This window comes from Polypterus senegalus, chromosome 15 (genome assembly GCF_016835505.1).
Source record: "Polypterus senegalus isolate Bchr_013 chromosome 15, ASM1683550v1, whole genome shotgun sequence".
In the NCBI taxonomy this organism is placed as follows: domain Eukaryota; kingdom Metazoa; phylum Chordata; class Cladistia; order Polypteriformes; family Polypteridae; genus Polypterus; species Polypterus senegalus.
Window position 1 is genome coordinate 97,893,450 of NC_053168.1, and position 23,360 is coordinate 97,916,809.

The 23,360-nt window shown below is 40.5% G+C and overlaps 1 protein-coding gene across 5 annotated transcripts in view; it reads right to left on the bottom strand.

The window, feature by feature from the left end:
* Positions 1–23,360, bottom strand: part of arpp21 (cAMP-regulated phosphoprotein, 21) — a 101,784-nt gene that overhangs the window by 31,708 nt on the left and 46,716 nt on the right. For 4 of the 5 annotated variants that reach the window (XM_039737268.1, XM_039737265.1, XM_039737266.1 and 1 more), the window contains 6 exons: positions 21,995–22,036; positions 21,217–21,309; positions 15,517–15,616; positions 6,514–6,592; positions 5,698–5,757; positions 1,071–1,211 (listed from right to left, as the gene is read on the bottom strand). In XM_039737268.1, the coding sequence (XP_039593202.1) occupies positions 1,071–1,211; positions 5,698–5,757; positions 6,514–6,592; positions 15,517–15,616; positions 21,217–21,309; positions 21,995–22,036 (515 nt within the window). Of the gene's footprint in view, positions 1–1,070; positions 1,212–5,697; positions 6,447–6,513; positions 6,593–15,516; positions 15,617–21,216; positions 21,310–21,994; positions 22,037–23,360 lie in introns of those variants that run through there. The other variant, XM_039737269.1, reaches the window with a different exon arrangement.

Consider the following 23,360-nt stretch of genomic DNA (forward strand, 5'->3'; position numbering starts at 1 on the left):
TAAGTTCCTTTGATTTGTACTTAATATAATGTGCTAAGTAACCCAAAATTTTATAAGTCTTCTTAATTACTTTAATAGCCTGATGTAGACAGTGATAATTATGTTAGATCCACTAAGTTTTTTTATAATGTGCACTTTTAAGTTTAAGCACCCCTCCGATATATATTGAATATGTTTATTTTCTGTGTATAAAAGTTCACATTTATTTACATTAAACATCATCTACCCTATATCAGCCCAACTTTGAATTCAGTCCCAGTCCATCAGTAATGGTTTTGCTGACTGTAGAGTATTCACCAATCTACTTAGTCTGAGGCCACTTATAAACCGAACCTGCTCATTAGATATAATTTTATGTAAATCACTTATTACAAATTTCCCTGGGTGTTTACACTGAATTAGGAGAATTAACAGATACGCTGTAGTTAAACCTCAACAGATGTACTGTAGAAAAAGTTGAGATAGGGCTGATACAAATATAAGCAAATTAATTTTAACATAAATAATTCTCCCGTTGTATATGTCAGAAGGAAACAAGTCATGCATAAATTTTGAGGAGAGGATATACTTCATGACATAAAATACTAAGCTTCCTGAAAACTTTTATCCTTGTCCTCATCATGAAGTGATTAAAAAGTGTAATTGGAGGGTTTACAACACAATGGTAATTCTCATCTAAAGCACTGTGTGCAGTTTTGATATTTCCATAACTTTTATATTATAACGTGGAATGTACTGTGAGCTGCAGTGGGTTGGCAACTCTGCCCGGGGTTTGTTTCCTGCCTTGCGCCCTGTGTTGGCTGGGATTGGCTCCAGCAGACCCCCGTGACCCTGTAGTTAGGATTTAGCGGGTTAGATAATGGATGGATGGATGGATGTACTGTGAGATAATATTTAGTTCAATTCTCATTACCCCTTGTTCTCCAGATTTGGTGGATGTAAAGATTTCTATCTGACTGCAATGGTTTTGAGCCTAACCCTCAGCTTGACTCCAGTCACGTTCAACCCCCAAATTTAGGAGACCATCTCCACACTGGGCAAGCAGCAGCCCAAATGCTGGCAGTACTTACATTCGAGTATTGCTAGTTTTGTTGATAATAACAGACTTGCCAGTCTGGTCAACATTATGATCCATTCCAAAGTAGGCGGCAACCCTGTGTAGCAACATTCTGTGATATGAAGACATTTGTGGAAATTTCTTATAGTGATTGCTGCAAAAAAAGAGGCAGACAAGTAACATTAATGATCCTGCTACACAGTGTTTCTGGGTTACAAGGCTGCTCCCTCCTATCCCTCAGGTTCTTGTCTGACCCTGAATAATGTACATGCCCGAAAGCACACATGCACATGCACACACACACACACACACACACACACACATTTATACACACACTGTCCAAACCAAATGGGACATTCTGCCAGGACTCGCTATCACCTGCATGACACTAGTGCATAGTGTCTGCTGGGATGCAAGGCAGTTCACTTGTATGCCTGAGGTTCAATTCATTCAGAAAAATGGGGTGAGGGCACAATTGAACTGAAAGGGGCTCTAGGGGCGACACTGAGGAGGGCAGCTGTCTAACTATGTATAACCCAGGGTACATACTTTTTTAAAATCTGTGAAATGGGACTCCAGATAATCCTCTTCTTGTTAATCTTCTTCTTCTGCCCTCCTAGTTCACTTTAAGTTTTCACTGTGATTTCTCTTCTGCTCATTTTTTGTTATGATGATTTGCACTTGAGCAGCTACTTCCATGTTCTAGACAGTGGCAGACTTATCACTTAGCACTCTTCTTGGAGTCACACTCCTACCATGGGAGATGGGGCAGCTTCCTTTCAAGTCGCTCTTGGTGTTCTTCATTTCAGGGTTCTTCTTCTTTAAGAGAATTTCAGCCAGCTGTCTTCTTACATGATCTTCTATCTGTCCCAGGACTTCCATAGCATCGTCATTGGTTTCTTCCTTTCTTCTGGAGAGTGATAGCTGAAAGCAGATGTTTAAGTGCATCACTTGCTTCATTATGCCACCAATTTTCTCCTCAAGTGCTAGGCGTTGTTGTTCTCCAGCTTTCACGCGACAACACAAGTCTAAAAAAAGGCGGGTTAGTAGGCAGAGTAGTGCACATACAGGCCCACTGCCAAGCAGACTACATCTCATTACATTTTAATGATACTTGAAGAGAGGAGAGGCTGGCAGCGACGTGAGGCTGTCTTCTGCCAGGCCCTGCCACTGACCTTCATTTGATATGTTCTCTGAGGCTGCTCAGCAATAGAAATAAAAAGTACAAAGAAAAGCCAGCGTGCAGAGGTCGCCCTTCCTTTACACATCACTTGGCTTTCTCACTTGAACCCTCCTTTCACTCTCACTGTCACACTAAGAGTGTGCTTCTGACAAAGTTTTTGGCCTGACTTGGTTGCACTTGCTTGCACAGTCTCTATACTGTTTCCACATTTTTCATTCTGAGGCCTTTTCAGTCTAACTATGGCCTCCTATGCAATTTTTTTAATATCTGCCTGCTCTTTCAATTGGTATTAAATATCTCCCTCCACCTTCTGCACTCTCCTTACTGTTGGTATTTGCCAATGTTTTCAAGGATTTAGCTAGCGTCTCTTTCTTCATGTTAGCCTCCCAAATCTGGCGTCCTCCCACCTACACGTGATCAGGGTAAAATCAGGGCAGCAGAACTCTTGGGAGAAAGAGAGAGAGAGAAAGAGAGAGGTGAGACGAGGGCTCCCGTCACCAAGCAAGCAGCTGCTTGTTTTTTTTTATCACACACTTTGAGCCACTGCGCATCGCATCAAAGGAGCTCAGTAAAACTCGCTGCAAGGGCAAATGTGTTTTGCAAGTTTTATTTGGAACTTGACAGACACACAACAGCTTGTAGTAGAATCAGATTACAAATCATTTGTGCATTAATGTTTGCCTCACAATCACAGAGCGTGTAAGACAAACAGCGGGTTCGATAGAAAGGCAACAGATGACAAAAAAAAAGTAATACATTCTGACAAGGCATCAATTGTACAAAAACCAAAAATCAGCCAAAAAGACATCAACTTGAAAGCAGCTGCTAGTTAAGAAAACCATTGAGCCGAAGTGGGATGATTTTTTTTTTTTACCCCTGTTACCAGCACACTTGTTTCTGAGGTATGTTCACATTTCCCAGTGGCTGCATTTACATGGAGTTAATGTCCCTGGACATGCCAGCAGTTCCCAGTCTCCCAGGTTAAGGCAGATGAAATTAAAGTAAACATCAATTCAGAGGAGAGTCCAGTGCCGGGATGGGAGCTCCCTGCAGTTCACAGTGACAAAAGAAGCAGCAAAGAGCCCACAAGCAGGCAGCTGGTACCTTAATACCTGGCCTTTGGCACATGAGCTGGGATCTCACTTCCCCTTTTCCAGCTGCCATCATTTTGAAGTATCTTTGAGTAAACTTTTACTTGGCTCCAGCTCACACCACAGATGGAATTACATAAACTGTTCAGCACTGATGTTCATTGCTGATGTGCCTCCCACTGTGGAGAAATTAAAGGTGCTATACAGAAGCTTGACTAGCTGCCCACCTGCTGCCTGGCTGTCTAGGTGGCAGCCCGGAGGCTGAACATCAACTTGGCACTCTTCTTCGCTGAGAGCTACATCTGGGCTTCTCCATTCTGAAATTTGACTTTTCACTTGATGAGACTACCGGCCCTTTTACATGAACTGTCCGTATGATTTTGAAAGTTTAAACATCTTGTCACAACATATTTCATTAAAGCGCATTGTTGCAGGGAGTGCAGGCAGACTTCAGAAACCTAACACTACTAAAAGCACAGATGGTGCCCTGTTCACCTCTTAAGAGCAGGGTGTGTCACTGTGAAAAGATCCAACGCAATCCCCAGTTTCCTTTTGACAAGCAGCTGCCAGTTAACAACACTCATGATTGAAAGTCAAGTCATTTTCTTACGTACTGCAACATGTATAAAATCTTTGGCATAAAGAGGCTGCCCTAATGATCTTCAATCACTCATAAATAAAGGCTCATAAAACACAAGCCCACCGTATGCCAATTCTGAATTAGCTGATGCAGCCTTGAGATGCATAAAGACCCGTGTGGCCTAATAATTACAGCTCTAGATGGGTAAAAATAACCCTGTGTCTTTGAGAAGGTCTCTTCATCTGCAAGTGCTGGAACTAGAAACGACAAGAAATGGATGATACATCTAAAGAAATCAGAAGTGTTCTTTACTGTGGAAGGTGTTTTATAAAGCGACAGAATGACAAGTTCAGCCCCCACTGAACTTTTGAATTTGGTGCATTTTTAGTGCCTTACTTAAACTGGTCAGAATTACATTTCATAACTCAAAATGATGTTTTATCATTATACCTAATCAGAAATTGAATTTCAAGTATCTACAATATATTTTGAATAGGTAAAATATAAATTAGCAGTATCCGTAATTTCATTTTGACTCGACAAAAAAGAGGGAGCTTTCCCATTAACTTCTACAAAGTATTCGATCACCGATATCTGTCATAACAGTTTAAGTTGTTAATGCAGAAATAGGGTTATCTCCTATTATATTAGAAACCACTGAAAATAGCATTTTTGATATTAATTAACCAAACACATTAGATATATTTGTGATTCTGATTATGACTAATAAAAATGCAATTAAAGATAAATCTAACTGACCTCTTTATAAAACTCAATAGGAAAAGCCTTGCTGTTTCACTAGTCAAAATGGAATTAAATACATTTCTAATATGAATTCTGATTAGACAAAATGTAAGTATAGATGCAGTATTAGCATATAATATGTCAAAATGACTAGCCATAAAACTGTAAGCTAGTCACTTCACCTGTCAATACTCATGTTGTACAAATATAGAAAGAAGTGCTTGGTTTGGGCACTTTGTATGTCACTCATGATAAAAGTGTCAGCTAAAATACATATAAAAAAATGAATATCAATATCCTACAGTAACACTTATGGACAGCCAGCGAGAACAAATGTGGCCAAGTGACTCAGGGCCCAGCTGAATTTAATGACACGGGACATAAAACCATGTAAAGGCAGCCAGAGTCCAAATCTGCATTGACCCACACTTAGGGGCGGAGCCTCCAACACCAACGTCTCCGATCTGCACCCCCCTGTCCCCACCCTCAGGGCTCCAGCCAATATATGCTAAGCATGTGCTCGTAAAAATCACAAAATGTACTTCATGCTCTGAGAGCTGTTGAGCTTTGGATTTATTTCCTAAGAAGTCCTTTAGTGCCCTCCCCGGAGGTCTGGAATATATGTGGTCATTGCCCCATAATCCTCTTCATGCCCCTGGGCGCTTGTGTAAGTTCACCAAAAACTCGCTGTCTGCATGGTCTAGTCACAAGATGCGGACGAGACACCACAATGAAGACGCTTGCCATAGCAAGGTGAAACGAGAAATGATTTGGGGGCAGAACTTCCTCGCTGCCCATTAATGGAGCCATGGAAATGGCTCCTTACCATTCACTCTGCAATCAGATTTGGCTTTAAGTCAAATAGTTCTCAAGTCCAGCACCCCCTTGTGAGCCCAGGAAAGGTGATCAGGAGGTCACGCTGGACACCACATGCACAAATACATTCACACACACATGCACACACACACACTCACACAAGCACACAACACTCACTTCTTCAACAAACAATGAGCACAACATAGACAAGTGATGGGTTACGTACTTATTGTCGGCAATGAAATCAATGATCTCTTGCTCCATTTTTAACAGCATCATTCTGTCCCTGCAAGTAGAAAGACAGCAGAATGTGATGGGACCACAGAGAAAGATATGTCTGCATCAACATTTAAAAATATGATGAGACTGCGAATATGCAAAGCATGACACGACGTGAACATTCCCCATGCACCGCCTGCGCCTGTGTGTGTGTTACTGATGTGCATGTGTGTGAATGCACCTAAACAGCGGGGGAGAGGTGGCAACTGTGGGAAACTGTTCCCAGCCCGCATGCTTGGGTGCAAGTCGGGGTCAGGGACTTCACAGGGGGATAGCAGACTGAAGTAAATCCAACAATCCAACAGCAAGAGTCACTTAGGAGAACTGAAAGAGAGTAGAGGAAAGGAATGGGGACGCCTTGCGAGAGTGGGGGGTAAAAAAAAATCACTGTTAGCAGCTCGCTTCTCCCAACTGTTGTGTTCCTTGGTGAAAGTGCTGCTTGCAGAATTAAATTTTTTTTTTGTTAAAGCTGTAACGTAGCGTGTGGAATGAATGGCAGCTATCCCCCTGCAGGCAACAGCAGCCTTCTCTGTCCTTCCCGTTGCAATTTCTCTTTTACTAAATTGGTGCGGGGTTCAAAGTCAAGTGCAGGACGTGTGCATGTTGAAAGATAAACGGTCAAGTTTTTCTGATGGATGCTTAATCTTCACCACAAGTTTCCATGACAAGCAGGCTTCATTCATCTTGTCCTCAATTCTTAATTAAAAAAAAGAAAGAGATGGTTTTACTGGGAGGAACAGGGGCACAAAGCTGGCGATCATACCTGGGATTATTCTTTAGTGTGTTTACCAGGAATTCATGCAGGTCAATGCCTGTGGAATCTGTGTACTCCTGACTGTGATCTGAAAAGAAAAGCACAAAGCAAAGAAAGAGTTAGCAGGTGTTCTCATGAAGGCCTCCTGCTGCCCCACTCTGAACCCAGCTTGTCATTGCCACCAATCTCATCTACTTTACGGTCTCTTTACCACTTTAGGATTAATGTGGTGCCTGTATTAGAGGACTATGGCCACACACCCATTGTCACTTGAAGGGTAGTCCTCACAGGGCCAGATGCATATATTACTAGCCATTACTGTACAGCCTGCCATCCATATAAAAAAGCTGTAATACTTGGCAAATGCACAGCACTTACAGCTGTAAAAGCAAAGGAAGAATGAGAAAATGGATAAATACTTGTAGGCTTACATGCTTCTGTCTATACTTGTAATGTGTACAGTATGTTCAAATGCTTGCTGTATATATATATACTTGTATACTAATGTAACTACTTATTGAATTAAATGACATACTGTATTTAAGCAGAAAATACTTCTTTATACACAATATTGTGTTTCTGAGGTTGCTCTTGACCAAGTAACATATGCTTGGTCATGTGTAAAAATTGGCAATGATCAATAAATACCAAAAATATCTAAAGTTTGCCAAGCGATGGAGATGGAGGAAATGGCACACGTGCTTGCATGCTGAAATATAGTACAAAAATGAATGCAGTATAGAGTTATAAACAAACACGTCTGAATAAGCCTTAAAATCTGTACTGTTTGTACAGGTTGTCTAAATTGGAGTGCCTTGTGTTTGTTTATTACTAGCTACAAATTCATTGCATTCATTTCTGCATGTTGCATAGCTTTATGCTCTACTGTATGCTGCTTGAGAATATAGCATGAATATTAAGATTTGTGAAACCTAAAGTGTCATCTGTGAGCTGTACATAGATATAAGGATAAACATTATATATTATACATCTGTACATCTGCAAACAACTGTTAACAACTTTGGCTTAAATGTGGGAGGAGATAATTAGATAGTTTACTAAAGCATACCAGAGCTCAACACAAGCACCAATGGTGCACTTGTCCATGTTGTTCAGCTGTAAGCAAGCCTGTGGTTTTATGATAAATAAACTGCCTAAGGCTGAAAAGTCTTCCGAAAACACCCCTGTTAGAAATTTAAATGTGTGTCCTGTGTGAGAAGACATTAGTCAGTAAGTCATTTTCTGATCCGTTTAGTCCTGAACAAGGTCTTAGGGGGGATTTGGGTTGTGTGATGCTGAAGCCTATCCCTGCTAGCATAGGGCACAAGACAGGGAGCAAGTCCATCACAGGGGGAACACACACACACAAACACACCAACCACACTCTAGGGTCAATTTAGGATTGCCATTCTACCTAACCTAAATGTCATTGGACTGTGGGAGGAAACAGGAGCACCCGGAGGAATTCCATGTAGACATGGAGAGAACATGCAAATTCCATTCGGGGAGGAACCAAAATGTGTACCCTGGTCTCCTTACTGTGAGGCAGCAGCTCTATCACTGCACCAACATGCTGCCCAATGACCCATTAAATATGTTCAAAATAAAAATAACCTGTTGCAAGGGAAGAGCCATTCTGCAAAACCAGACAATACTTTTGCATTCAAAAACATCATTGGATTAGTGGTAACAGTAAAGGATGCATCACTGCTTTGGTTTTTTGCTTTGCTTTCTTTGATTTTTTTGGCACAGATTCATATTTTGGCATTTATTTATAATCTGGACTTTATGTTCATTAATTAAGAATTATACTATATTGTTTTCATTGCAACCCCTATGATCCTGCTGAGGCATAGGAAATGGTATTGTATAATCTTGTTTTCATTGCCATGGTGTCTCTCCCAAGGTACTGCCATTTTGTGCCACTGTCATTAAGACATGATGATGGTTTCTACAGAGAACAGTCTCAGAGCTAATACAAATTAATCTCATTGGAACGCCCCTATAAGATCAGTGTATTAAATGTGTCAACACCCAAGTTTTTCAAATAACTAAATAAAAACCCTTCTTTTGTGGGTAATAACATCCTTCACATCCTTCTACAAGTCTGCGATGACCAGTGCGATTTCCTATACTGCGGTGTACTTGGCTGGTAACATCACTTCAAGACAGTCTCACCAAATCATCAAACTAATTAAAAGGGCAGGTTATGGGATGCACTCTGGACCCCTGGATGTAGTAGTGAAGGAAGAATTAAAACAAAACTGAGTGCCTATATGAACAATGCTGCACATCCTCTCTCTGACACACTGACGCTGCACAAGTGTGTCATGAAACACAACTGGGGCTCTTTTATATCAACAGCAATACATCTAAATAATGCCTCACTGTGACTGTAACTGCCAAGTCAAACAGTTTTCTTTCCTACTTTTTTGTCATTCTGGTGTGTGTTCAGACCACTATCTATCTATCTATCTATCTATCTATCTATCTATCTATCTATCTATCTATCTATCTATCTATCTATCTATCTATCTATCTATCTATCTATCTATCTATCTATCTATCTATCTATCTATCTAGTAGTGCTACTTAGATTTTCCAGTTCCTGATTTGATTCTTGGTTAAGAATTCTGGCTTATTTGATTTTTCCACTTCTTGGGACAGATTTTTAAAACTTGCACCCAAACAAAAAATGCTAAAAATGTGCATATTCAGCTTCCCAAGCAAATATCGAGATTAATTGAATGAAACTTGATGGCAGAACATGCAAATACTGTATTTACAGCAACTCTGAGACATGCGTATGCAACATTTCAGAAAAACTGGTAAATAATGGACATCCTTGATCAAGTAGAGAAATGCAGCCAAACCAGCTAAATGATGACTCACATCCATAATAATTCATATCACTGAGCCGTTATTTTAATGTGCGTTGATGTGACAAACATATTACACCTAAAAATGATGAATGTGATGTACATATTGCATTTTAATTACCTTTTAAATGAGACAATGCTGCGTATTCACACTGAAGAACTTTGCAGTTTTTTCTCAGTTTATAACAGCTACTTATTATCATTTCACAAAGAACTGGCCGACAAGTCCATCATGCTTGCTGTGCTGCAAGCCATTAACTGACCAGCAGGCGCTACACCTAGTTTTCATGTAGTGTGAGTGTACACACATAAAACATTTCATGTTTTCACTAAAATAAAAAGGCAATTTGCAGCATTATCTGGTTCTCCTAATGTAATCGGTGCAATTTATTGCATTCATATTGCAATTAGGGCAACTAGCGATAGTGAAGCTACTTTTATTAACTGTAATCAGTTACATTCAATTGACACAAGTCATCTGTGATGCCAAGAAGAGACTGACAAACGATGTAATCCAGTGGCCTGCATCAACCCATGATTCATTCATTTTGGGGCAAAGTAGCTTTGGCAGACATGACAGTACTATACATGGTGAATGGCTTGTTGGTAAGGTAACTGAATCCTCAGTGTTTCATATGGCCTCTACTATTCATTGTAGCAGCAATCATGTTATTATATGTGTACCCGCTCAGATGCTGCCACCTTGTAGCTTTCCCTGAACCCCAGAATGCAGAGGAGAAGAGCAATAATAATCTTTCATGCTCAGTTGCAGAACACAACCACTCTTGAATGAAGGTGGCAGGGTCTCACACTCGAATCCACACAAAGTTTTATAAATTAAACCCCTTGTTATTTTCATTCTTTCTGTTTGCCTTTCCTTTTATGAGGCACAACATGTAACAGTAAAACTACCAACAAGCATGCATATAATCCAAGTTCTGACTGCACATCTAAACAAATAACAAAAGAAAGTTAAAACTATAGTCAACTGTAAATGACAGACATGCCATTCCAGAATATATACAGACCACAATACTGATTTGAATTCTATTCATAAGACACCCACTTTCAAATATTACCTTTAATGCTGATTTAACAAATTCAATACATTTTGCTAGCTATCAAGATGTTAATTCATTTGTATTATTTGTTGTACCCCAAATATTTACAGATGTACAAACTGAAGAAAAATCGGGGAGGGTGTTTAGTAAGAACAATTTTAGCAACATGTTCCCAGATGTGTTTTCTTGTTTCTCTTCAGCTTCCTACCAAGTTAGGAGCCTCAGTAAGAGACAATCGTTTGTTGTGTCCAAGTTTTCATTTTTCTTTAAGGTATGCGCCTCACTGTGAGATATGCCACTTTCTCCACCGTGTTCCATTAAATTCCATCATCCCTCTGCTGTGACCTATGGAAACTGCTTTATATGAGTCAATCATAAACTGAATACTAATTACAATGATTCACAAAAAAAATCTAAAATATTTTAAAGACACCCATTAGATCAGCATGATATAAAAACAGAAAGTTGGCATATACGCTAAAATGGAAGAATATTCATGTAAAAAGCCTAAGCAGAGGACTGCAGCAATTAAAAGCATCAAAAAAGTGATGTACAGATGTAGCCAGCAACAGAGTCTTAGCTCCCAATCAAGAGCAGGGCTGGCTGGAGAAAGTGGCTTGTCACTGTTAGCAATTTAGATTAGATTAGATTAAACTTTATTGTCATTGTATAGGTACAACGAAATGCAGTTTAACATTTAACCAGAAAGTGCCAATTGTAGACTAAGGTGCAATAGACAGGGGGTATAAATAGTACATTAAAGTGGAATAAACAGTAAGGTGCAATAAGATAGCATACAAATGAGAATTTATATCTATATGATATTTGAATTTACAGGTAGTAGTATATAAAAGGAAGAGTATATAGATGTGAATGCTCTTTAGTACTACAGATAGAGGGTATGAATAAATATAGATATATGAAATACATTTATATACAGAACAGATATATGTAAACAGGCGAAAATATACATAGAGTACAGTCAGACGTTATTGATATTTAGAAAGGTCAGCTATTAAGTGGTAAGGGTTGGGAATTGTGCAGAATTGTGATAGTGTTATGAAAGAAACTGTTCCTGATCCTGCTGATGCAAGACTGAAGACTGTAGTGCCCACCTGGTGGGAGAAGGGAAATGGTCCAAGGTTGGGGTGTGAAGCATCCTTGATGATGCTGTGAGCCTGTTGCAGACACCATGTATGCTACAGGTCAGCGAAAGTCAACAGCAGGGTGTCAATGATGTGCCTGGCAGTTTTCACCACCTGTTTTTGGGCCTTCCTGTCAGCTACAGAACAGTTGCCATACCATACCGTAATGCAGTTTGTCAATATGCTCTCAACAATGCCGTGGAAAAAGAAACGTTCAACAGAATCTGAGGAGACTGGCAGTCTGACAGTAAAGTCACTGTTGCACTTTTTCAACCAGACTGGAAGTGTTTATTGTCCAAGAAAGGTCCTTGGAGATGTAGATACCCAGGAAATTGAAGCTGGAAACACATTCCACCTCAGTCCCATTTATATGGATGAGAGTATGTCTGCTGCCTTTAGTTTTCCAGTAATCCACAATGAGTTCTTTAGCTTTATTGGTGTTGATAGAGCAGTTACTGTTAGCACACCATGTTGCCAGGTGCTGAACCATCTTTCTGTAGGCCCACTCGTCATTGTCACTAATCAGTCCTATTACTGTATGGAGTTGGAGCCATATAAAGGGACGCACTCATTGGTGAAAAAGGAGTAGAGGAGTGGGCTGAGTACACAGCCCTGTGGAATGCTGGTATTCAGGATCGGGGTAGAGGGTGTCTGGTTGCTTAGCCTGACAGACTGGAGTCTGTTGGTTAGAAAGTCCAGGGTTCAATTTCAAAGAGAGGTGCTGATAACGAGGTTGCTGAGTTTAGTTACCAGATTGGAGGGGATCAATGATGTTAAATGCTGAGCTAAAATCAAAAAATAGCATCCTGACATAGGAGTTGTTGTTATCCAGGTTTGTCATGGTTGAGGGAAGAGCCAAGGATATGTCATTCTTTGTTGAACTATTGGGACGATGGGCAAACTGGTATGGATCTAGTGTGGGAGGTAGACTGAATTTGAGGTGGGCCAGAATCAGTCTCTCAAAGCACTTGGTGATGATGGGGGTGAGTGCAACACAGCGATAGTCATTCAAGCTCCCTGGGGAAGATAGTTTAGGCAACGTGACAATCGTTTTGGACTTAAGGCATGCAGATGCAAAAGCCTGGACCAAAGACAGAAGATGTTACTGAAGACCTCAGACAGTTGCCCAGCACAGGCCTTAAGCACATGCCCAGGTAAGCCATCAGGACCAGCGGCCTTGTGTGCATTCACTTTGCTCAGTTCAGATTGTATAGGGGAGTTAGTAAGTCTGAGTGGCTAGTCATCTGGGGGAGGGTCAGTTTTGGTTAGAAGTGTTTTATTGTCACAATCAAAACAAGCATAAAAGTTGTTTAGCTTGTCAGGAAGGGAGACATTACTTGATGTTGGAGTTGTATTTATCTTCCTGTATTCTGCAGTGGTCTGGATGCCTTGTCACATATGTCTGGGGTCAGAGTTTTTGAAAAGATCCTCAGTTTGTTGCTTGATCCTCAATTTGTTGTATTTCTGTTTAGCTCTCCTGATGTAACTTTTGTTTTGGCCCTGGATGTGCTGTAGCTGTCAGCGTCACCAGATGTGAAAGTGGCGTTACAAGCTTTCAGCAGGAGTCTAACCTCTCTATTCATCCAAGTCTTCTGGTTTGGGAATGTCTTAATCTGTTTGTTGGTGGTTGTGATTTCATTAATGCTTGTTGTGATGTAATCTAGGAAAGAAGAGGTGTGCCTTTCAATGTCCACTTCTGAGTCCTAAGTGGCACTGGTGGCAAACAAGCTCAAGTATGTGTGCTGAAACTTCGGCTATAAAGCAGAGTCTGCCTCTTCAGGCCAGACGTTCACCATCCTCATTGAAGGTCTCATGCATCTGATATAGTAAGTGGTGTGTATTCAGGGAGGAGGAGCAGGGAGAGGTGATCTGATTTTCCAAGGTGGGGGAGCGGAAAAGCTTTATAGGCTTCAGCAATGTTTGTATATACATGTTCTAAGATTTTGTCTCCTTGAGTAGGGCAGAAGACGTTTTAATGAAATTTGGAGAATACATTTCTAAAGCTACAATGATTGGAATCACCTGCAGTAATGAAAGCCCCATCTGTGTTGTTCGCTAACAGCAGCATGCAATTCTTTCTTTGTAAGCTTAGCGTTGACATTCAGTGGTAGATACGCCTAATTTGTATTTATTGACCTCCAAAATGACAACAATGTGACAAAAATGGCTAGAAACCAGAGAAGTACATGACATCACCACCATCATCATCACCTTGCAGTAAAAGCTAAATTTCTGGCAATCAACAGCTATAGTCCTGCCAATGGCATGCAAACAGTCATGAACCGATCATACAATGAAACCCCAAAATTTACAGGGGCTATAAAGGACTGCCTGTTAGTAACCCATCAGTCTTACTTCAGACTCTCCCTTTGTCTTCTCCTTCTTTGCCACTTCAGCAGGATGTTCATTCCATTTCTGAACTGAAGCGCCTCTTTTGGGCACCTTCATTTGCAACTGCACTCTCCCACTTCCTCTCATCCCTCCTAAGAATCAGATTTAGTTGCACAGAGGGGTGATGTGAAAGTTGAGGCTCATCAGCTCAGCTCCAAGCGGATTATGCCATCACCCACAGTACACTTTAATGCATTATAAATTAGCATGACAGTGTGTCATCTTTGTGAGAGCTGCATTCATAACCTCAGTGGCCATTGTCCTGCGGTTCAGTTTAAAAGGTTATCAGTAGCTTCTATTTGCTGTCTCAATTTCCTTCATTTTGCTCAGAGTAATGGCAAAAGATGACTGCAACAAATCAAGCATTGAGGGTGGCAGAAAGAAAACGGGGCCTTATATTGTACAATGGTGCCATACTCCATGGCTGGCATATGCGTACATAGAATCAATAATTTTAAGGAATGTTCCACTTTTATTGGTTAGTTTTAAATATTTACCATACCCCTCTCACCCCAGGATCTTGTCCAAGATGACCTGAACTCTATATTTGATTCCAACTATGAGATCTGTTCACTGATGTCTTCTCTGGGTGTCCCCTTTCAAGTAATAACTCTGCTTTAGTTTCTAGGTCTGCCTTCCAGTCTTTGTTTCTGTGTCCTCAACCTATACGGCATAGCTGCTCATTAGTCCCCCCAGTCTGACATAATTTCTGCCTGTTCACTGGAATCCGCTGCTGTATGCATCCAGATCCATTCCATGTTCTGTGAATTTGTAGCAATACATCCTATACGAGAACTGTACTCTAAACCAAGCCCTTTAGCCCCTAAGCTTGTGGCATGAGTCCTTGAAGGATAGCCACTGGTGTATTTCCCCTCTCTGTCCCCTGTTCTATTTTATGGCCCTTCTATTTGTTTCCTGAACCTCTATTTGAGAGCCATTCCTCAGTTCACAACTCATGATCTTTCCAGAATTCGCTCTTATGCCACATAATTCCCAGCAATAAAGAGCTCCTCCACAGTTTCTTCCTGCATTTTTTTCCATTCTGCTCTTTCTCATCCATTGGTCTTGTCATCTTCACAATTTGTCAATATTATTTGTCTTTCTTGTTGGGCTGTCTCTCATGGACAGTGCTATATAGAGGGAATTCTCTACACAAAGGCGAATAGTGAGCCAGTGAGGATCACAGAGCAACATGTGAAAAATGACACAACCAAAAACTAACAGAAAAATAAGGATGAGAAGAAAGTTTGGAGCTGCAGAACACAGCAGGACAGGTCTTCTTAGGCCGGTCATCAATGTTTTATAATATCTAATGCATAAAGAAATGACCCATGCCTAATATAAACTTGGAATGTTTATGAGTGCACCCAATGGATTTTCCCAGAGTTTGGAATCCAGGGGTCCATGAGTCTGTGGGGTTATTTGGGTTAGATGTGCCATGGGTTCGGCTAGATGGACAAGCCTAGAGACACCGGCGGCACAGAACGGCAAGCAAAGCGGGAAACACACTGAGCACAAGGAGGCGCTGGCACTCACCTTTTGACAGCATTCGGATTTTTGGCTTTTCGCTTGTTTTGTCTGCCTCATCATCTTCAAGAAAAGCGGGTAAGCTGGAAATTTGCAGCTCAACTGAATCCTGAAATCCCCAAAGCATGTGAATTAGAGCCTCCTGGGTCATGTGTCAAACACACCTACTCCTCCTCCTCCTCCTTCTCCTCCTCCTCCTTCTGCTCCTCCTACTTAGCACTCTCACAGTGCCCATCTATATGTACAAAGGACAAGCAGAGACAAACACAACATGCGGCAGTGGCTACCCAAAAGAAGGGACCAACTGACGGTTGTGACATGGGTTGGGAGGATGGGGAAAAAATTAGCACCTCCTTGGAGTTGATGGAAGGGCAGGAGAGGGGACCAGACAACATCAACAATCTGCTAGGACATCAAGGTTAAGGGTTGATGTCTTGAGACCAGCTGGTACTTAGGAGAAGGTTTATGGGATAATATGAATGTCTGCTAGACTTATAATACAAGCTACCATAACTTTAATGACTGGAACACAATGTGTGGAATATGTGGAACAAAAAACATCTGCTAGTGAACCATAATTGTTCTGCAATTACTAGTTTTTCATTGGCCTTTAAAAAGGAAGGCAAGATGCAGTTTAATTTTATCAGTTGTACATAACACAACAGGCCCTGATCAGCTGCTTTGAGGCATTAGGAAACCTCAGTCAGAAATCCATTATGGCAGGTACCCAGACTCAAAGTGATGCTGCTAGCTGTAGTGTCAGAAATCAAAAATTGGGATATGAAGGTATGTATGGGGAGGGGCATTAAGAAGGGGGCAGCAATGTTAAGATCTATTAAGGAAACAGAACCTCATTTTACCTTAAATGAATCTAAAAATGAAAGCATATGCAGCCATGTACAAGAAGGCACTCTAAATTTTTCTGAGACCCTTTAATGGACTTGAGCAGATTGAACAGTTAGGGTTGCTAGCAGGCAGCAGCTTACAGCAGACTGCTATTTTGGAGTCTCCCCCAACTCAAGTGGAATAATGACCTTCAGGCAAAGCCCTCATAGAACAAAAGCTAGAAGAGCTTGCTGGTGAGTAAGAGGTACAGAGAGAGGTGTTTGAAGCTGTCCCACCAGCTGGAGAGATACCCCACGATGAGCTGGTATGGATTTATCTCAAGCCTCCCTGCTATCCACCAATTGTTTGCCACAGTATGAGTCCCTTGTAAACTGAAGAAGAGATTAATTTGTGCCTTCATCATGGGTTGTTTGTTCTTCCTCATCCATCCTGGCAGACTCAAGTCAGCAGAATGATATATATTTGCAGGTAAACTTTCTGGTTATCTAGGTTTGTAGTTTGATGAGCCCTGAGCTTACTATGCCAACACAATCAAGCCGATGCAGCCCCTGCAGAAGCCTCAGGCTTCAGCCTGGGACAGGCAGGGTGGGGAATATTTCTCAGTGATCTCCCGGCTCTGTATAACCATAGATCAGCACGCCCATGGCCATCTCCAGTGCTCTCCCACCTCATCCTCCTTAAGCTGTCATTACAGTTCTACATCTGCTAGGCATGCAGGTGAGAAAAATGACACCAACTACATCCAGCAGAGAATTCCAAAAAGTTGCATGCAAACACAGCTTTCCATTCACAGTTTTACAAAATGGAAGCAAATATGCAAGCCAGCTCCTCCAAGTCCTTTCCATAGATTCATGGACACGGCTGCTTCCAACACAATGAGGCTTGGCAACTAAAGCTGAGTGTACTTTATGCAACCTTCTTCCAATGTCACAAGACTTGAGTCATAGTATCTTACTTTTGCTGCCTCTCTTCTTGGTCATCTCTCAGACTGCCATCAGGAAGGAATCACCTCTCATTTCAATCAGAAACTCAAATTCCAGTGTCTTGTCTCCATTTTCCCCTTGACATGAACCCCTACTCTGGACTGCTACTTATTATCGTTTCTACCCTGACTATGCCATCTTATCACTTTTCCTCTTACTAGATGCCACTCTACCGATAGTTTGACATTTTTGAAAATCTACCCCTTTCCTACTTCTTCTGACTCCACCCTTCAACCAGTGTAGTGTAGATGTCACTAGACTCAACCCCTTGTGCGTCCTTCCTATCACTGTAATACAAATGTAGCCATTTGAGCCTTTTTCTTCATTGGAAAATCCCCTCCCCCAACAGTTTCCTGGTCACTTAGGTTAATAAGGTCATTAGTTTCACCTGTACAGAGTACAGTGAAGCTCTTAATCAAGTACCACCCTCTTCTTGACTTTAGGCCTGTGGTTAGATTGAAAGCACTCCATAGATTAGACTCCACTTTCAAGCCTGCTCCTTTTTCTTTTTCAGCCTGTAACTTTATGATTTGTTCTATCATTTAACACTTGGACCAAAATTTCACATTCCTGAAAAGCAAAGCACACCCACCGAGTGTCCTTGAAATGTGGAAAAGAAGAACTTTAACTTTACAGCAGAGCTTAAATCCCCCCTTGTGTGGAGTCCCCACGTTCCTCAAATGTTTGGGGCTTTTTCTTCAAGTATATTTTTTCTGTCATGCCCCAAAAGGCTTCTGTGAATGATTTACCTTAGAAACATCAACCTTAAATGAACAAAGTGTGCAAGGATGGTGCCCAAAAGAAAACAAAATATATTGAGCAAAACACAGGAGGTGAAAGAATCAATAGGAGGAGGAGACAAAATTATGCCTAGGGGACAGGCAAGCATGAGAAATACCATAAGGTCCAACAAGAACTAGTTGTGAACTACCAAAAATCTTGATGCTATCTTGTTTAATTTACCCCTACCTGCCACTAACAAATACTTTTAAGTAAAGACATTCAAAGCAAGGACACTAGAATCTGTACACTACCATCATAAACACAATGGAACACAATAATATAATATCTTATGTGATTTCCATGTCAAATGAACTGCAATAGGCATAGTAACTACATGGCCACAGCCATTAAAATGAGCACAAAATGGTGGCTTCCATCAAAAATAAATGTTCTAAGATGGCACCAAAATGATATTACGCAATGATGATACAATCTTTCAATGATCCCAGAAACAAACTGCATACACCCAAAATGAATAAAAATGAGTTTCAGATGTTCAAACCTTGATTTATAACAGTCCTATATAAGTTAGTATGGGCGTGAGTGTGAGCGTGTGCTTAGATGTACTACCATCCCAGCCAGGGTTCCATCCCATCTTGTGTTCGATACTACTGGAATAGCCACAACATTTCTGTAGCACTGAGCTGGAAAACCAGGTTAAAAAAATGAATGTTCAGGTGGATGACTGAAAGAATGGGCGAATTAGCTGTAATTTAAATATCTGTCTTATATCCTTTCCCTTCCGGAACTAATTATCTACAGTATGTGTTGCTATGCTCCATCCTCTCAAGGTCATTTCGTCTTATGCTACATCCCCATATTTCCTTCACCCAATCATTATCCTTAAAGAGTCTTTTGGCTTCTCTTATCCCCATTTCAAGTCAACTCCTTTCTTCTACCCAGGGTGCTTTTCTTCGATTCCTTGCCACAATGTGTCACACAAGTGCTTTGAAGCCCACCATCTATCTTTTTTGTGTAATGACTCCAGAACTAAGATATTCACCTTTCAAGACTAAGAAGGCCAGAGGTGCACTGCATTCATGCTTCATGTTTATTGTTACATGCTAAAATATGACACTTTTTAATCGAAAAATGTGTTTCTTTTTCTTTGCAAGATTTGTTCAATAAAAATTTAATCTGAAAGGCTAGTATTGAAGTCCTGTTTTCTAGTTTGAAGATTTTGGCAGGTTGTACTGTAATGTGTAACTAAAGAAATATACATTGTACTCAGCACCAGCATGCCTAAGTGGGGATGCAGTTTCAGTCAAACTGGCGTGCAAAATGGGCTAATGTTCAACATTTTGCTCACATTGTCAATTAAAATATAAGCTGCATGTTCCTCCTACACAGGCATTCCATATATCAACTGGAACTAGATAGAATTCTAATAAAGAATGACAGACTTTGAACAACATTAATTCATTAATTTTTAAAACCCACTTTTTTCAAAACAAGGTCATTCTAATTTGACTTCTATTGCAAATGGGCTATGCAAAGTGAATTTGGCTGGCATGCTAGCGCAAATGTGAAAGAAACAGATAGTTCAGCTCATGTGAGTGGAAGAGTGAAACAGAAGTGCCAGACGATTACAAAGTGTCACCATTCATGTTTTTTCATAAGTGATGACACTGATGGCAATTACCCGTAATATACTGATAAAGAGATGAGTATATCAGTGCCCGAAATAACTCAAAGCTTGAGGCCAGAAAATAAAATGAACATGTAACAGAAGCAAATGGCAAATGGGCACCATTAAGGCCCCCAAGCAAGCGTGAAATTATGGGTGCCAGTCTGAAAATCAAAGTGCCATCAGATGTTCTCTGTTAAGCCATGAACACTCCAATCCACAGTATACAAATTACCTCTAGACTGTTTACTATGGTATTTTGTTCCATAATAACCTTTATTACCCTAATGCCAGTACTAGGTTGTGGGGTCAGTGTTATATTTTATTTTCTTTATACTTGTGTGACTGCACTGCCTCGGTCTCATTGACTAATCTTCTGTTAACAATTTTTATTATAGCAGCCATCATGGTCAGTGAGCACTTTTACCCTATCCTTTTTTTGTGTGCATGCCAGGCATTAAACATTCTACTGCACACATGTCACTGTGTACACATTTTAAATCATCCAGACAGCTTTGCGGCTCTGAAGAGCTTTCCACACAGTGTTACCTGAAGATTTCCTTCTCCAGTTGTCTCATAAACTGTTCAGGAGTTTTGGAGCACAGGCAGGCAGGCTCAGTTTAGCTGGTTGCTTAGAAACCAATATAGACTGGTAGGAAATGCAGAGTGTAATATGTAAAAGAAACATATCCACCAAGCAGAGGTTCCCTATGTGACATACATTTTCTACTTTCAGAATTTAAAGAAAAGGAAAATAAAAATTCTTATGTTTCATCAACTTAGCATACAGCAAGTTGGCATATTGCTGGAAGCAACCAATTTGTTTGCTCAATAATTAAAAGTTTTGATGCAACCTGATTACTTTTGCATATTTAATTGTTCAAAGTAAAAGTGCAGATACCTTCTATTGGCATGAATATTTCCAACTATTTGCAGTTTGCGAGCACTTTATTAAAGCCATTAGGTGTGACACACCTAACATGGGTTCACACTTTTCTAAAAATAATGGGATTAAAGCACCATGCATGGCATTTTGCCTCAATGACTAAATGAATAAGGCTACAGACAGAATGAAGGTTCAGATTGTGTCTAGTTGAGGTGCTCATCCCTTAATTGGGGGCTTAGGCCAGTGTATATCTTGCACACTGTCTGAATGGGCTTCCCACCTCAGTGACAGTGACTAGTATCAGTTATTAACAAAGTATATTTGGCCTGCTTGCCTCACCATGCTACTGCCAAAAGCCACATTTGGAGGAAAATCCACCAGTCCTCCCACAGTCAGGACCTGCCATAGTAACAATTAGATGACTGTTCAAATGCATTGCCTTCCAGAAATGGAAGAAGGCATCCTTCAAGGAAGACTGGCATGGATTGAGCGGTAGAATGGGAAGGTAGGAAATCAAAATAAAATTGGCATGTAAATTCATAAAGCATTGATTATGCAAAACAACAATGTTAAAGACACTCTACCTGGTTTTCCTCTGCTCCCTCGGCAGCTGACTGAGGTGGGAAAGACTCCTCACAAACAGCAAGACTTCGTACCAGTTTACCCTTCATTGCCGACTACAAAACAGAAAAAACAACATATTAACCGTGTTATTCAAGCAGGTTCACATTAAAGCTATACAAAGAGAGAGATAATGCATTCTCACATTCATAGTACGGCAAAGATTTCAGAGCAACATACAAAAGTGTATAAAAACACATAAAAGTAAATCTTTAAAAAGGATCACCTCCTGGATGAAAACCATATCATACTAAAACACACAGGGATGCCACACTGTACATACATACCATACATTCTGTCACATAAAGAGTCCTATCGAGCAGCTAGACACACAGGTATTATGATAACAGCTCCTTAGGAGATGGCATAGGGTAGGCCATCTTCATGAAAACCCTGAGCATGAATATTTGGGAGTAAAAAACCCAGTCTGCCTAAGGCTCAGCTGGAGTGATGATGGAGTGGTGAAGCAAGTGTTTGTGACAGTCAGGGAACTGTGCCCACTGAGGCGTCATTTGATCATTTGCGTGTGAGCATGGGCCACCTGCTGATACATAAAAACAGAACTGTATGGCCCAGCCTGCCCCACTCCCTGTCTGTGAGCCAGATCAAGTGAGTCAAGTATACTTGCTATGCAGCATACACCCACGTGACAGGGATAATCCATGTGGTAAAGGTGCCTAGAAGCTGGCAAGACGTGTGGGAATGTTTGAGAATCAAGCAAACTTAACTTTACAAACCCACCTTGGCTTTTTTTTTCTGCTGTCCCTGGTTAGCTCCTCGCTTCTGTAAAAAGAAAAAGTGGAATGTCAGACTCTGTATTTCATTTTGTTAATTAAAAACAGTTTTTCATTACACATTCTTTGACAAAAAAATAATTTGTACTGTGACTCAGTGACTCATAAAATATTCTTTAAAGAGTAGAGAATAATTCCAAAATCAAAGAAAATAAAAGATGTGTTAATGGAAAATATGAATATATCTGGGGTGATTTATTATAGTGTAAAACTTTCATGTGTGTGAATAAGAAACAGTGAAGTGCAGTGAGGTACAGAGCCATAAAGGTGTGAAAGATGTCTTGTAGTGTATCCACAAAAGCATTGTGGTGCTCCTCCTCCAAGGAGACAATGGTCCACAAATGAAGTAGCTAATATTTGCCATTCTACATGCTTTATCTGAGAATGGTTCAGGGACATGGTTAACCATTGAAGGGTAATTATGTTGTAAAGGCATATAGTCATTCAGGGGAGATAACAGCAATGAGTGGTTAAGGCAAACCACTGTTGGAAGGTGGCTCTAGGAAGGACAAAGTTAGATGTCATCTCCTTGATGTAATGCCATGCAGCCAATCTGTTCCTAACAAGAACTCATTAATGGCAGAGAATTGTGTCCCAAAACATGATACCCCTCTTCTGATTTTGTGCTGTTAATGAATACTGTCCATCACTGTCCACTGGAAAAATGGGACTCATTGCTTCATAATATTTTCTTATTAGTAAGTTTGCAAATAATTATGATGAACTGTTACGAAAAGTCAAGCAAAATGACACCTGTCATTGGCAAACTAAAAAGATTACAATATGCAACCTTTCGAGGTATCTCAGGCCCCTTCTTCAGGCAAGATGTAAGGTGTCATTTTGCTTGACTTTTCACTACATTAATAATGGCTAACAAAGTACAATACAATGAACTGTTACTAAATATTTCCCATTTTCTTTGTTTTATAGGCAACTTCTGGTGGATGAGATTGTCAGTGACATAATTTTTATCTGGGTTATCTCCTCCCAACGAGGAAATGGAATTTCTTAACAGTTGCACCATTGCCAAGGCTAGACTTATCGTCAGACATTCAGTACATTCCACTAGACTCATCAACACTAGCCTGCACCGCAGTACTTTGAAGAGTGTCCGGGGAGAAACAAGAAAGCCAGCTGGCCTAGGAATTTTCATCTGCCTTTCCTCTAATAACCTGAGACACTGAAAAGTTATTCTCTTTGGAACGTTGTTGTAGTCTGGAATTTTGTTTTTCCTCGCTTCCTTTGTCAGTCGACCATATCTTGCTACATTCAGAGATCAACCTATTAATATGTCAAAAATACACTGTAGCAAT